The following is a 16,587-nucleotide window of genomic DNA, read 5'->3' on the forward strand; positions in this document are numbered from 1 at the left end:
AAAAATGATTCAGCTGTGTTTCAGTTCTTGGTGATTCCAGGATTCCTGTAGCAAAGGGTGGTTTAGTGAAATCGAAACATTTTTACCAAATTATGTGTTGAGGGCCTAAAGAGTGCCTTGAGGACTACCACTGTCGCAAAGCTAACCAGAAGAAAATCCTTGGAGAAAAACAGTTGAGCAACAAAGCTCCARAGGGAGGCACATGGATTAGGAACATCTTGAGTTATACTGTATAAGTGTCAAACCCGTCTAGCACTGCTTTAATTAGTTTGTGTGGGAGGCAAAGTTTCAAATAAGTCACTTGGCTGTAGCCAGACCATTTCTCTCACTCCAAGAAAATACATCAGCACTGACTCAGCAAATTTGCCACTGACTGGTTTCAGGGCTAGCTCTTGTTACAATCTTTAACCTATGCTAAAAGTAAAGGAAAATTCTTTTCCCCCCTGACTTGAAGTGAAATGATACATTTTATACTCCAGAAATTTGCACATGGAAAGTTAGCACAATTATGGGTGCACAGAAAGTCACAGAAGACCTGTGCAAAACTTTGTTTACATTGTGACCCACCACAAACTGATGTCCCACCCACCTGGAGAGGTTGAGAGACCAACCAGATTTAGTCCCTCAGAGGTCAGAAGGTCCAAGAAACTGTATTAGTCAGTCATGTGTCACCAGGTAAGATTGAAAGCCTTGCCTGCTTCATCTCAAGAGAGTGTGAGGGTAAAGGCTGAACGTCTCAGCTTGAACCATCAAACAGCAACTTTTTTGATGTGCTACTGGTTGCTGAGAAGATGGAGGAGGGGAAAGGGAGAAAASGAAAGGGGTGTTAAATTTAAGAGCACAGATGTCTGAACTTTGATAGCCATTTAACAAGGGAAGTTAAAATTGCAGGCATTTTGTGCAAGTTGCCTCAGACTGCCGGATAGTTCCATTTTGTGCAAGTGCTGGATTTTCCTTTTGGTCGCATAMATTTCTAGCAATTGTAGCACCAATTCAGCAAAGCATGTACTTAACTCCAATTGTTTACATAGGCTTTAACAATGTAAAGAGTCTGTGCTGATGGGCGAGCACGCTCATGTTTACCCACAGCCCATACATGCAAGGGCTCGCCTAATTCGGTGACAGCTGAAATGAGAGGTTTAATTCAACAACCTTRGTTGTACAATTTAAAAAACACAGCTTAAATGAATATTAGCAGATCAGAGTGGCTAAAACCATTTACCTTTATTTCAGAATGTARCATATATGAACTGTGATTAAAAAAATCAAAGTGAATCATTTGGAGCAAAAGGTTAAGTTTTCTGTAAGCGAAACACTGCTCTGTTTATGYAAGCGCCATTAACAACATAAACTTGGGAACAGGAATAACACTTTTACATATTGTTTTCAGTATTAATGTTTGGGTTTTCCTTTATAAGAATCTYTGATGCCTCACCTTTTCCTGTTCAGTGTACAGTTCCTGGGGGGAAAATATTTTAATTTAAGAAAAATTATATGGAGGAAATATACTAAAATAGCACCTTTTGGCCAACAGTTTCTGCTGGTATGTCATCCTGTCCTTTTGACAATCCCACATGATAGATAATTAGTCCCAAATAGYGGTATTTCTGATGTGAAATCTAATAGCTTTGTGTTGTATTGTACACATGTAGATTGTCTGCAAATCAAACATCATTTTTTCGCAGTCACTTTAGAGAACTGCTGCTGTGTAGTCGTAGAAATTATCTTGTCATTGTTTTTTTGGGAAGTGGAAACCTATACCTGTTTGTATGCAAAACAGTCATGGAGAACCCAAAGCCCTGATGGGGGATGCCCGGTGGAGGGTTAGTACCACTGAATCCCTGGGGAGGGGATAGTGCTGTGACAAACACCATCGCTGACTCTCATCCCAGAAAGGGGGTGGCTGGGGTGTCTCTTCCCCTACTCCACTGTGCCTTTTTTATAGGGCTTGCTAGCTGTCCCCCTGAKGTAAACTTTGTGCTATCTTTTCACCCACTGGGAAAAAGAAAAATTTTCCTACTCTCTGTGCTCCATCTGCATTTCTGTACCCTATTGTCTCTCACTCTCATTTTCCATTGAGAATAAAAGTGGAAGAAAAAATTATTAATTCATGTTCCCTCCATGTGTAGCTCAGTGACCTTTTGTTGCCTTCAGCTGTCCAGATGTTCTGTGTGCAAGTGGATAGCAAGGGCAGAGGTGCTCTTGGGTTGAAAAGCATCAGTCCCCWCCATTGTGCTGCCCTCCCTGCTGATTTGCACCTCTCCATGCCTTTACCTTTCTGCCTCAACCTCCTAATTTTTGAAATATAAAATTAGCATTTTCCATTATCTAGAGAATGGGCACCCAAGGAATYGGTACCACATTTCCATTGAAAACTGATGGGCTAATGCACTAATCAGAATCAGTGCATTTTGGCAGTGGAAAGCTTAAAGTATGTATCAATATATTATAAAACAAAATAACTTGGTTTATATGCTGATTGATGTCTTTGTTAGCAGTATTTCAAGGCATTACTGAGTCATCATTTTATTTAAACCTCATACTTCAATGCCAAATGAGGGTCACTTTATAAGGAGGGACAATTTTATCCTCATGTAACTGCACCACTGCTTTCAGTCTAGGATCCGTGTATTCTTTTGTTACATAATTGTTTCTGAGGGATTGTTGAAAAATAACCTTTAAAAAAAAATTGTAGCTTTATCTTTCCTGTTTAGAGAAAGATACATGTCCATTGGAAAATAAYTTGGGGTATGTGAACTGAAAATGTTTGAAAAACATTGCAAATATATTAAAAATCCCAGGAAAAAATGCTACCAKAAGATACTATTAAAATTTTAAAGACCAGAGAAAAAAGATTGTGATGATGAAGCAAAGTATTTCCAGCTATGCTATAAAGGATTAAAAGGTAAGGATTAAAGCACCATATCTCATGTTTCAGGAAATAAAATGATTTATTGCCCCAGCCAGAAAGATGTTTCCCATGCATGACTTTACAAGGAGCTGCTTATGAATCGTATCACCCTTATTTCATATATATTTCATTTTGCAAAAATCTGATTGTAGACTTTATRGCAAGCTCATCCAAAGGTAGCTGTACTTACTGAGTTAAATTTGTAGGATATTATGAGCAGAAGCAGAAGGAAAAAAAAATCACTTTTAACAATGATTTTCTCTTTGTTTCCAAAAAGTCATGTTTCTACTTTGTACAATTGCTGTTGTGAGAACAATAGTTATTTTAAATTGAGAATGGATTCACAATTTAAATGCATGAATGTTTAGCATGTATTAAGTAGCTACTCAACTAGTTTTACCAAAATGCAGTACTGTATCAGTTGTTTTGATCAAGACTCAGTTTAAAATTCCTTCTAAACCCAAAATATGGAAGGTTAATTTAAAGATCTATAACTTAATTTTTCATCTGGTTTACAGTGACATAAATCCATTTACTTTGGAATAAYTGTTATTGATTTTCATCAGAATAAGGAGACTCGGGGTTTCTTTTCTTAGAGAATCTGGGTGTTGCTCTGTTTTTTTTTATTTCAGCTTGTTACAAAAAAAAACATGGAAAAGGTTCTCATACAATGGAAATGATGAGCAGTGTGGATTTTCAGGCAATCAAAACATTTTAATGATCTCATCAAATGTATCATTAACAACACATATATGATAAAAGAAATACGTACCTCTGGGTTAGTAGAAGCGCTGGGTACACAATGCGTTTGAACATGTTAGGCTTCCACTAGAACCTATGCCAGAATTGCAGAAACTTGGAGGARAAAAACCCCAAAACTTCAACCTTTTTCTTGTGTCAGCATCTCCAGAGATAGAAACCTCTTTATCATATTTTATGCAAAATGAAGAAAAAAGGCGTTATTAGAACTTGATAGATTGTTCTAGGCTGGCATCTCAGTTGATAGATAWGTTATTGAATTGAATTAACTGTTATTGAATTCTATAAGACTGATGGTTATTCTATGATATTACTAGGGTTAATAATGGATTTTCTTAGGTATACAGCAATTAGTGTTTTACAGGGACAGTGTTYCTAAGATCACAGTTGTGTCATCAGCTGGGTTTTTTATGTAGCCTTGAGAGCTTAGAAAATGAGGGTTCTTGAAAAGAAAGAGAGACTACAATAGCAGCTCTTAAAGCTGCTTCATCCATTTGGCTGCCTCTTCTGCACCACAGATTCCAGAAAAAAACAGTTCTCCAAACAGGMAGCTCCTGATGAGGTACAAACGGTGAAACCCCAGTGCTGATAAAAGAAATGGGGTACTRATACAGAGACTAAGATTTCTTTTTTCCTGTGTTGGGGCAATGCAGCTTTGGAACTGGAGGTGCATTGAGACCATGCCACCTAAAGCAATAGTTTAAAATATGTGTTATTGAGAGATGTGTCCAGCTTTCAAAACTTCACCTTTGCCAGCTGTAGACAGCATCGTTGTTGAAGGGATGAGCAGTTTTCCACCCTGAGCCAGGCAGTGCAGTGAGCGACAGGCCTGGGCTGGAGAGCCAAAGCGATTGCATTATACCTCTGCTATTTCTTTTTATTGTAGCATTGTTCCTGTGGTGSTTTGCTGACAAGTTGTATGTTTTACAGATCAGGTCTGCTGGRTGAGGAACCCTTGCTTTAAATCCTGTCTAGGATAACCCGGGTTTGTAAATCAGACCTTATGGTTCCTATTGGAATGCTAATGATCTCAAGGGGAGGGCTTGGGTTTTGAAAACAAATCTAAGCTAATGCCCACGGTTCCTGAAAGAGCTGTTAATATCGTGAAAACTCATGCTAAAGGCCCTTTTTAAAATGTAAGAACTTGTCAGACCCTGCTTAAGTAGGGCTGTTTGGAAAGGCTGAAATGACRCACCAAAGCATCCTTTGCTTCTGGCCATGTCTCTTCTGCCTGGCCACACCTCTAATGCTGTGCTGCAGCAATTCCAGCGSTGCCAATAACAGTGCAAACCAGAGCAAAATGTGGCCCAACATGGTTTGGATGCACTCGCTGCATGGATCACTATGCAAGGCAGTCAGCCCAGCATGCTTGGCCCTACCCACAGCAAGAATGGCTCTTCTCTGGGTTATTGTAGGAYACAGAGCTCCCAGACCCATGCCAACCTCACACACTTTGAAAAAGTGTTCAAATAAGTCSAAATACATCAACCATATAACAGAGTTTAGAACACCACACATTTCTTTGTACTAGCTGTGAGCAACGATGTGTGTTTGTCCTCTGAAATAAGGAAGCAGTGCAGAGCCAGGAGACAAATGTGTTACTCTGACATCCCTCCCAGCAGTCTAAGATAGTTTCTGTCACTTCCACCAACACATTTCCAGGTGAATTAGTAAGGTCAGTAGCGCAACAAATTAGGCCTTATTCACCTGTGATTATGGGTGGYATTTTAGCTGTTGCATCATCTTGATCCGATGATAATCGACATAAAGGTGGTTAACACACCATCGGCTTTGGTGACACTCTTCCTGGCATGGAGGGACAATTTTATGGAAAAGAATGCTCTTGTAGTTTCAACATTGGCAAGTCTTCACTACCTCCTGAGGAAGAAGGAAGCTAACCATTTCTGTTCCTCAACAGGTACTCTGTATTCAATTATAGAAAGATATAAAGATATATWAAGATACCTCTAGCATTCTGCCTAGACCTTTTAGTTAGAATCTATCCTGAGGAAAAAAAAACGTTACTTCTGCTAAATTTCAGACCAAAGCAAGATTTCATAGCTAAGTTGCAAACCTCTAGGACAGGGCTTTTTAGCTGACATAGCCTTAGCTATTTTGTATGACTCCAGCAGGCACCAGCTTAAATTCTAGTTATGATGTGCATTTAATGGCATGGGATCAGACATAGAATGTAATGGGATATTTTAAGATACTGTGTTTGAAGAGAATCAGTACTTAAACRTTATTTATGAACCATATCATTTAAATGCTTTTGAAATGTGCCATTYGGTCCTTGGGTGCATAAAAAAATTTTCTGATCACATTTCTCAAAATGAACAGTAGCATAGTTTTCTTCCACAGCTTTCATGCTGAGGCACTTCCAAGAAGAGGGTTGGTATTAGTTTGTGGAACCCTTACTGGAATATTTCTGGAAAAAAAAAAAAAAAAGTTTTCGTTTTTCATTGTGGTGCTCTCTRATTCTTCATTTCAGCCTTTTGAGGAATGTTCAGATTTTGCTTAGAGGGTATCTTTGAAGATTGTTTCTCTCCAGTTTACAGTTACTCTGCAAGAAGACAACAGTTACTAGGACTTGTGCTGTGCTACGCAAATCAGATTTTCCTTGTGCAGTATCTTTCATATATTTAAAGTGAAATTAATAGCATGAAAGTTTTTTCTCTCTCACAACCTAATATGCTGGGATTTTTTTTTCCTTCTTCTATTTTTCCTGAGGAAACATCTGCTTCAAAAGGGAGGTTGACATTCATTAGTWGTGCAGGTTGACAGTAAAAGTTGCTTTAATGCAGGTGGTGACTAGAACTCTCATTGCTTTTGCTTCAAATGGGAATGTAGCGTTGAAAGCAGTCAGTTTTGCTTATTACTCAGCTGCAGCCTGGAACTTTAAACTATACTCTTTATCCTAGAAAGAAATCTGTTCCCTCAACTGTTATTTGCTGAAAAAAAATTGCTAACTGAAATAATTTCAGTGCARAAGGTTAGGAAGTTTCAGAGCTAATCCCACTAAGTTCTTGTAATAGGTTGAATCTGTTTTAAATTAATTAGCAATAATCTKTGTGAAGGTCTCAAAGCACTTTGATAAGTTAAAAATGGAAAAAATCTTTGGAGAGGTGCCAGTCTGACTAAGCCAAAGAGACTCTGTCACTGGTTTCTATAAAAGCCAGAACTCCACTCCTGCTGCAAGCCTGTCCAGCCAGGAGCAGGAGGACCATAGTACTTCACTTCAGAATTGCAATAGTAGAGTCACAATGTTGGTACTGTCCAATTTTTTAGAAATTTGCTTTGAAAAGAACTCTGGCATGTATTTTGTTTCTGAAAGTTTGCAAATCATGCTGTTTAGGAAGCTTCCTTTCCATATGAACACATCTTCAGGGGATATGAAAATTATATGATTTTCATCCTTTAAAGAACGGGTGCAAATTGATATGTCCTAAATGGCTAATAACTGGAATTGCAATTAGTTCACAGTTGATGAAAATTTAAAATTCTATCTTAATCCTTTGTCCTGGATTATTTAAGTCCTTCATTCCATGTGGTTCTTAGAAGTGTCCTATTTTAGTTTTTTACTTTTAATAGAGTCACATGACACAGAAAAGTACTGTAGTGCTCTTGACTTTACAGGGAAAATTAGTAGTCTGAAAAAGAAACTTCATGTTATTTCATAATGTAGCTGCAACCTACTGTTTGTCTGACAGGAAACAACATATTGAGATGCATATCTAAAGAACCGAGTTCCATAATGAAAAAAGCTACATGTATGCATTGAATGTTTAAGCTACACTACTTAAGACTTTTAAAATTTGCTAAGAGCATTTTACAACTGCAGACATTTTCCCTAACTTCCCTGTTTTTCATTTGGATGAGGTATCATCTGTCACCATTTAATCGTATCTTTTTTTAGCTATTAAAAAGGTGTGTAATTTTAATTTTTGTGGCTCATTAGTGTGCAAATGCCACTGGGCTTGTTTAGCCTAAAYGGTGGTCTAAATTCAAATCCCTCTGCTTTTGAGGAGACTATGACCACCTTTTAATAACAMAGCCATCATAGTCTAAAAATTGAGATCTGAAAATAAGTAGCAAAAAATATTGTTTGAAGCAACTCCACTGGGAGCAGAAAACACAAATTTTCCAAAGCAATACAGTGAACAAAATACTGAAATATGATTAAACAAAGTACAATCTTCAACTGAGAAAGTTGAAACCACAATTTCATCATCTAACTGAACCTGAGGGACAAAGAATCCCAAATAACTACAAAAGTAGGTTGCATTTAGCCATTACAGTCCTTTGGAGAACATGAAGTATTTGCATAGTSTCAATTTTGTTCTTAGTTAATAAACACATTTATTTAGATATATGCATTCCTTGAAAAGAAAAATTAAAAAGGAAAAAAGAAATGGCAACAGAAAACTTGAGGGTGGTCTAAAATGTCTGTCTTCTTTATGTAACCTTTTGCWTTTTGTGTTTAAGAACTGACATTCCAAATGATTTTCTTTGGCTTTATGCCTGGAGTGAATACTGAGGCAGCGAATTAGGAATGCTTAAGAAGTCCCACARAGAAAGATGTTTGCTGTGAAAGTGCAACTAATGTGACACTTGCACTGGAAGCTTCTTAGCTTGCTCAAATGATAAAAGATGGCATGGGTCTAGGTGCTGTAAGGGGAGTGAGTGAAGATGGAAGTGCCATGTGCTGAGCTGTACGAGGTGTTTCCTGTGGCCAGCTGTCTGCCACTGTGGTTATGCTGACTCTACCTTTTATTTCTGTTCCAGGGGCTAACTTTGTCACTCGGAAGATTAGCCGATCGGTAGCAAAGATTCACCTTGGACAGCTGGATTGTTTCAGCCTGGGCAATCTGGATGCCAAGAGAGACTGGGGCCATGCCAGGGACTACGTTGAGGTAAGATGTGGGATCTTTTCTGAATCATCTTCATGGTGGGGATAATGCTTATTGCTGTAACTTCAGGTTATGGTCCACAGGGGGCTATCTCAAGATTTTTTTTATTTTTTTTTTTTTTGTCTGTTGGGGTCTGTTAACTTTGTCTTGCTCTTGACTTCAGATTAGAGAATTTAGTAACACAACAGTCTACCCCAGGCATGACCTGAAGAGAAAAATAAATCTTTGGGTTTACATTCCTTGCCTGAACTCCTCGGGAAGGGGTCAGACTAAATGTAGATCTATTGTAGACTACTTATTTTTTTGACAAATTTTACGATGAATATTTAGATGTCAGCAAGATGCATTATAACCTAAAGTGAGAAATCCTGATGAAGGTTTGTGATTTTTATTTAATGAGGCATAAAATGATGTATACATTAATGATAAAAGGTCACATAGGTTATGCATTGTAAGGAAGCATCACAACATAGTTGTGATGGCAGGTATCGGAACACRTAAGCCTGCATTTAGTTTGGAATGTTGGTGTAGTCAGGATTTGTTTCTAATTTTATTCTACCCATCTACTTAAGCAGACAAACAAACAATAACCCTGTATTGTATTACAAGGAGACGTGAATGACCATGTAGGAAATATTGTCTTTTCCCCAGGAGATTTTTGTCCCCATTTTGGTGCTTAAAGATTTCCTGTGGTCATTGGACTATTTCTGTCTTTTAATAATTCCTTGCTGGGAAACCGGATTTGACTACACCATTCATTGATGTAGTTTAAAAAGATGATGTTTGTTTTGGTTTTCTATATTACTAAGTAAGAAGTATCTCAGTAGGCAAAAGTCTGATTTTTATCATAAACTGAGACTTTAAAGGTAAAGTAAAAGCTGAGCTCTCAAATCTTCTTTACGATCAAAAAGATCAAGCGAACAAAATCATACCTCACTATAAACTATGTCCTGGATGACATTTAAAAAGGTACTATATCACCATATCACCTCGGTATCAAAAGAGTTACGTCAAGTAAGCGAAGAGGGTGATTTTTAGGGGCAGCTATAAATGTGCTGCATTTGCATGTGAGATGCTAAGGGCACTATGACTGTGCCTCTGCAGCTATGGTTTTATATTTGTGGCTACGGCATTGGTTGAAGCAGCTAAACCAGTAACCATCCCAGTCATCTTTTTAATGTATAAAACTATAGTCACAAGTGATCATAAAATCAGTTATCAAATATCAACTGAAAGGAATTAGAAGGTAAGTCAAATAAAGTGATCAGTTGCGTGAACATAATGAATATAATTTGTTAACTGGCATTGGATATTTCATAAAGACTTCAGCTATCTCAYTCCAACACAAATTGCACTAGGCCATAAATCATGGGATGAATCCTGAAGTCCTCTTCCCTAAGGAAAATCCAAAATAACCCACCTGTGCTTTCTGTGTTAGACCCTTGTCTTGTGTTAGACCCAGAATCACAGGATGGGTCTGGCTGGAAGGTACCACAGTGGCTCATCTGGTCCAACCTTCCTGCTCAGGCAGGAGTGTCCYAGAGATCATTGATTGTGCCCAGACAGTTCTTGAATATCTYCAGTGAGGGCAMTTCCACARCCTCTCTGGGGAATCTGTTCCAGTGCTCGATCACCCACACAGTAAAGAAATTCTTCCTCATATCTGAGTGGAACTCTCTGTGCATCAGTGGCTTCTCTTTGCCTCTTGTCCTATTGCTTGGCASCASCCAGAGCCTGGATCCATCCTCCTGACRCTCCYGTCAGATACTGACAGGCATTGATGGCGCACATCCCCTCTCMGTCATCTCGTCTCRAAGCTGAACCGGCCCAAYTCTCTCAGCCTATCGAGGCTATCACTCAGAATCAAAAAGGAAATGAGAACAAGTCTATCCAGAAGGATGACTGCCTTTCAAGGCCTTTGGCCTCCASAAGGAATGTCGTTGTCTGAGGTCTATGGCACGAACACATGTTTTTTGTGCAAGTAGCATTCCAGGCCTTTCAGTTACAGATTTTGGGCCTGTCCCAAAATCTTCTGGAAAGCATTCCTCACTAAAATATCATTCATCTTGAGTATTTCTCATCCCAGAGAGGTACCCCTTTGGATAATGGGAGAGTTATTATCAATTCTCTAATTCCCTGAGTATTGTGGAAATGTGGTTACGGGCAGCCTTCTAATGGCTAAAAAAGGGAGTAACTTTAAACTGGAAATAAACAATTATTTGAGGCTTTAATGGGCTGGAAAGTAGGGCTTAGAGATTTAAAGTTGTTCAAATAAATACATAGTATTTTAGAAAGCATGATCATATTTACAAGCATTTGGGGAGCTTCCTTAAGCATATGGCTGAACACATAGGGATATATCTTATCCTCTCCATATGTAGCTTTAAATCCCATCGATACTAATACAAGTAACACATGTGCGTATAGACTAGACCATGTACTGTGTTTTCTTTCTTATTTCCTTATTAGGGATAATAATAAAACCATAAATACATTCCTTTTTGTTGTTCTATGAAATATTTTGGGTCAATTCCTGATCTCATGAAAGTTGATGAGCAAACTCTCATTGACTTCATGGAGAGACAGTATCCTGTATGTGTTGGACTTGAGAATGTCTGSTGGTTACAAAGCACAAGCAGAATTCAGGACTCTTGAGCTCTGATTATTTGAGTTCATTTGACTACCACTGTGATTTTGGGCAAACTCCTTTGTGCACAGTGAAGCACGGAAGCATATGCCTGCACTGAASCATGCAGGTGCCCAACGAGGGATGGGCTGAGGTTACCTTTAGCAGCAGATGATTCAGAGGTTTGAGGTTTAAACATAGCTTTGTATCAGTGGAAAATAGTTAGAATATGTGTTTGATTAGGTTTTTGGCCTGGGACACGAACTGCCACCTGCAGGAACAGGGTACAGCAGCATTGTGCTGGTGAATGAAAACCGGGAAGTCCAACTCACTGGAAAGAAAGGATTCCATTCAGTGCTTGAAGAGAACCAGAATAGAAATAAGTAGGCATTGAAAACTTTTGGTTTGCGACTGTAAATTCTAACCTAAAATTACTTTAGTAACTCTTAACATACTGGCAGAAATTGCTGCTGCCTCCTGCTCTCCCTTTCTCCATTATTTACTCTGCTGTGATCCAGCACAAGTCTCATGAGWTGGTGTTAGAGATGATGACCAATGCCACTGATTTGGAAGAGGGAAAAGTGATATATCAGTGATTTTGACAAATTAATCTTCTGTGTACTGTTTTGCTTTGTGAGGACAGCATACCCTTTATCTGTGGCAGACCGTCTGCTGAGTATTTTCAATTATTAGCAAGCCTTGAGAGCACTGAGTGCAGTGCTGAGAACAGGGGAAGAATCATCCTGCTGGCCACACTATTGCTGATACAGGCCAGCATGCCATTGGCCTTCTGGGCCACCTGGGCACATCAACCTCAGTTCAACAGCTGAGGCCTTTTCTTCCTTTCCTTCAGTTTCCTCTTCATCACCTGCTGATGCTCTGGTTGCCTTCTGCAATTGTGCTGCCCATACCTCAGTGTTGTGCAGGCAGCAGAAATACTGCACTGACGAATGCTTTGGGAAACATTTATCTTACAAAACTAAAAGAACAAAAGTCAAAAGTAACAGTTTTAATAGTATTCRGGTATTCATACAGATCAGAAATATTTTTGCTTGCCTTCAATGGAAATCCAGGAGAATTTGAAGCAATAATTACAGAGGTCTCATAATTGGGTTATAATTGGCTCCAATTCAATTAAATACATGTCTAGTCAAATGTTTAAAATTAGGTATCTGCCTACATTCATGGTGAAATCAGGGTGCATTTGATATTTAGAATGTATGGGAATCAGCTTCCATTAATTTATATTTAAATAATGTAAAAGAAAACAATCAGAGCAAACAAGAACAATTTATAAGTAAATAATATAGTAAGTTATTGTACAGACCAACCAAGCTCGTTAAGAAACTGCCAAACTGCTTAAAGAGAGAATTTCCATCTTACTTATTTTTTTTTAATTGGTACTGGTGCTGATTCATACTTCAGTCTGTGATTAAAATGACAAAATACACAGTTTTATTGTCTTAGACCATTTTTTCATATGTTAAAATTTAGATAGTAAAGTCTAATCTTTGTTTAAATCTCTAGTCAGCATCACTTGGTCTTTTATTCATGATTTTTCTATTTACCATTCTAATARGCAGAAACTGACCCTTGGAAACAACTGCTACCACTGCTGTTGTGGGAAATCTCTTCTTGTTTGTGTGTATGTTTAAATACAAAAACTCTTRCCAGACAAAATTATTTAAAATTTTACTTTACTCTTGTGCATAAGAAAAGGAGTCAGCCAGCAAAACTATTGGCCAAGGCATTTCTAGTTTTGTTTTGCTGTTTTCTTTTAGTGTTRAGGAGGTGTTGTCTTTTAAAATACATTTTATGTTTGTCTGATAAGATTTGAGGATTTTTCTGACTAATCTTTCACCACCCCAGCTGAATTTTTGCTTGTGAGTCTTGCTTTGTTAAGGACTGTTGGTTATAAAAGGAAAGTCAGTCATATCTGTTTGTGTAACTATCAATGCTTTGTACAGTTATGAGTTTGGCTCATGAACTTAAGGCATGTTTATAAAAGGAGATTATCCTTTTGGTATGGACTGAAGTAAAAAATGTTTTTCCTTTCTTTTTGCTTAGCTTTTATGTTTAAAGTCAAAATTTTCTAATAAAAGTTAAGAAATAATTTTAWGGCCTCAGTGATGGACTTGTTTCATTATGAGGGTTTAGCCATTCAGGTAAAGTATATTTTGTGTATTTCCAAATGACAACCTTTTCTTTCCATCAGCTTGTCTGAGCTGGGATAACTAATGGCTCTATTAAGTTAAAATGATCTTCAGAATTAATCAAATCTGCTCCAGTTGAGGTGATTATGCATTGAACTGCTTCTATCTAGGTGAAGTAACTGTGAGAGCAGCAGAACTTATAAGAACCTTTAGGAGAAAAGTTTGATAGACTGCGCTGCTTTGGAACAACTGCTGAACATTCATAAAACTCTTGACAGGTACTTGCTGAAGTTTCATCTTTTCTAGAAGCATGTTTATCAAAGACAATGAGACAATGAGTATTYCATCCTTGATTCTTTCTAATAATTTAAAAATACTTAATGTAGAACTCTCATGTTGGAATGTTTTTGAGTAAGCAACAACTTCGCAAAGGAAGTATGCACTTGCCAAGGGCAGAGTGGTTTTTTTTTCCTCATGTAAATGTTTAGGACTTGTGGAGATAATTGTCCAAGATAAAGGAAGTGACATTTGACCAAGGCGATAATATGTTCAATCCCCCATCCCCCCCTCCCCCCCAAATAATGATCCAGTTCTCAGGATACATCACAGTCTCAGCTGGTTTCAGATGGAAGATGTGAAATTCACCCAGCACTGGTATTGCAATGCCGACCTTTCTTCATGACACAACAAGAGTGCTGGAAGAGCAGGTCGCAGAATTGTCTTCCCTAAGATTGTCTTCCCTAAAGATTGTCTTCCCTCTGAGTGAGTCTATAGGGAAAAGACATAGATAAGTGGGTTTCCAAGGTCAATTCATGATACCATTATTTTAGTAAATTATTSGTACATGTTGCACCTCAACTGAAATATTCCAGTCCTACAAAAGAGCTTATCTTGATATGAGRTGGTAGATGGCATCATTGGCCACCAAACAGGTGCCTCCCCACCAAGTCTCTCATACATCCAGAATAGGCTTCTGTGACACTGTTGTAATTTCTCTCTTTATTCCTATCCARATAGGTTCAATCAGGCTCCCTCAGCTCTGTAGGGCACCTGGGCCCCACTTGACTTCTGGCTTCAGAAACCATTCTTTTATTTCTCTGGTTTCAGATACAAACTTCAGAGTGGGACCAAACACCAAGTACTTTCTCCAAGGCTATATCTGAAAARTGCCAAAATGAACTGCCACATTCTACGTTTTAGATTAACACTAGTAAAAGTTTTCCTTTTTAATGCTAAATAAAGGCTTTATTTTGGTAAATAAGACTGCACACTGAAAGACCTTATAATGCATTTCTTTCAGAGCATGTAATTTAGATTAGACTTCTTGACCATTAGAAATAGTTGCAATTCTCAGCAGAGTAGCACACTATCGTCTTAAGTTTTACTCATGTGGATGATGTCTACAATAAAGAAAAACAAACCCAAACCAAGTCCTTTGTGGTTTTTGAAATGCTGAAGTCTGCAAATAATATGATTCTAAATAACTGCAGCATAAATGACAAAATCTGGGCATAATTTATCCATGTGTACATGCACACATATGCACAGCCTGTATATATGTGTGCATGTGAATATATGTTTCTGTGCATGGATGATTTATGTGCAAATTACTTTCAATTTCATGTAGTTTGAGACATTCATTTATGTGGTATTTTTTTCTTTGAGATGATTGATAATAAGAGATCATACCAGAAAGTAAGTAGTTTATTGCAGTAGGCGTGAATGGTCTCCATAGTTAAAATACAAAAATGAGGAAAGAAAAAGGTTTTAATTACAATATATAGGTGTTCTGTCTAATATACATCATATGGCATTGATTTCCAGCAGTGGYAGACTGTAAGTCCAACTGTAAGTGTTGTTGTTAGACCTTTCAGATAACGATCCTGATCTGTTTCAAAATTGTAGCACCATTTTCCCCTTTTTATTTTCTTGCAGACATGCTTTCTATGAGGGAAACACATATGTAAATACATCTTCTTTTCTTATTTACRAAGATCTTCCTTTAACTTTCTTTTTCAGCACTTTCATGTTTGACCTATTAGCATTTTTAGGCTTTACAAAGCCARAAAAAAGTGCTTTTCTCAGCAAAACCATCTGGTTTAGTTTCCTGTGCCTCAGCAATGATATGTGTATTATTATCTAGGCCACCCCGGTGGTTTTCTAAGCGGTCTTGTTACAGTGGTGGTCTTACAATTCAATTGGAGTGATGGAAAGGTTAGACCAAAGCTTCTTTCAAGTGTAATGTTTCCAAATTGATAAATTATGTATTGTTGTCATATTTCTGACASTGACCTATTTTGCCGTTGTGGCTTGAATGAAGTATCTCTTCCATYGAATAACACAATTACAAGAGTCCTCCTAAGAAATTCTGCTTTTGTAGCCCGTTCTCTTGACAATACCAAATTAAGGCACTTTGGATAAATAACTGTAAATGTGTGCTGTGTTCCTGTGATTTTAGTTTTCTGCTCTTTCTGGCAATGTGTGAAAACCCAAGTTATGACAGGGGCCATATTCAGGAGCAATCCTTTCACTTGTTTTGAGGCTGTAGAAAGCATCTGGATGTCAGCACAGAGAYATTTAATGCAGTACATGCACCACCATTGCAGTCCACATCAGTGCAGGCTGTAGTGCAGGGTTTGCTCATTATCTGGTGAGAATATAATACCAGGGTGAAAACAAGCCAGACTTAAAAAAAAAATAAAAAAAAAAGAGGTCACTTCCACCTTCCAGTCAGTCTTGTGGTGATTTTAACATGGGGTAACTCCAGATGAGACTGTGGGAAAGAGATGAATCGCATGAAGGAGATGGGATTGCCCGGACCAAGGGAATGAATAACCAGACAGCCTGCTCAGGTCTGCAGCTGTGCCTGGAGGGAAACCACTGCCTCACCATGTTCAGCATGGCATGAATCTTCACAAAATTGAACAGCAAAGGTCTCACAAGTCTCTCTTCAGTGCTAGTAAATGAGGATTTTCACTTTTTTCCCCATTATAGTTTGCATGAAGTTTATGAATTGGGCAAGTTTAAGACAAATGTGAAGGAAATGCTCTCACAAACATTATCAAGCCTTCTTCATGCAAAATTGTAAATACTTACTTTACAACAAAGAAACCCMTAGTTCATGGAAAAAGATATGGAAGTTTAATACAAATTAAATGTATTTTTTAATTAGCTGAATAACTAAAATGGACATTTTTCCTTCCTTTCTTTTCTCTTTTTCCAATCATG

At 37.9% G+C, this 16,587-nt stretch overlaps 1 protein-coding gene across 1 annotated transcript in view; it reads left to right on the forward strand.

Moving 5' to 3' along the window:
* The window catches only part of GMDS (GDP-mannose 4,6-dehydratase), a 406,398-nt gene that overhangs the window by 175,699 nt on the left and 214,112 nt on the right, over nt 1-16,587 (forward strand). The window contains exon 7 of the mRNA XM_057373909.1: nt 8,456-8,583. Within this exon, the coding sequence (XP_057229892.1) occupies nt 8,456-8,583 (128 nt within the window). The remainder of the gene's footprint in view (nt 1-8,455; nt 8,584-16,587) is intronic.

This window comes from Malurus melanocephalus, unplaced genomic scaffold, assembly GCF_030028575.1.
Source record: "Malurus melanocephalus ecotype Western Australia unplaced genomic scaffold, MMel_1.1 scaffold_209, whole genome shotgun sequence".
Taxonomy (NCBI): domain Eukaryota; kingdom Metazoa; phylum Chordata; class Aves; order Passeriformes; family Maluridae; genus Malurus; species Malurus melanocephalus.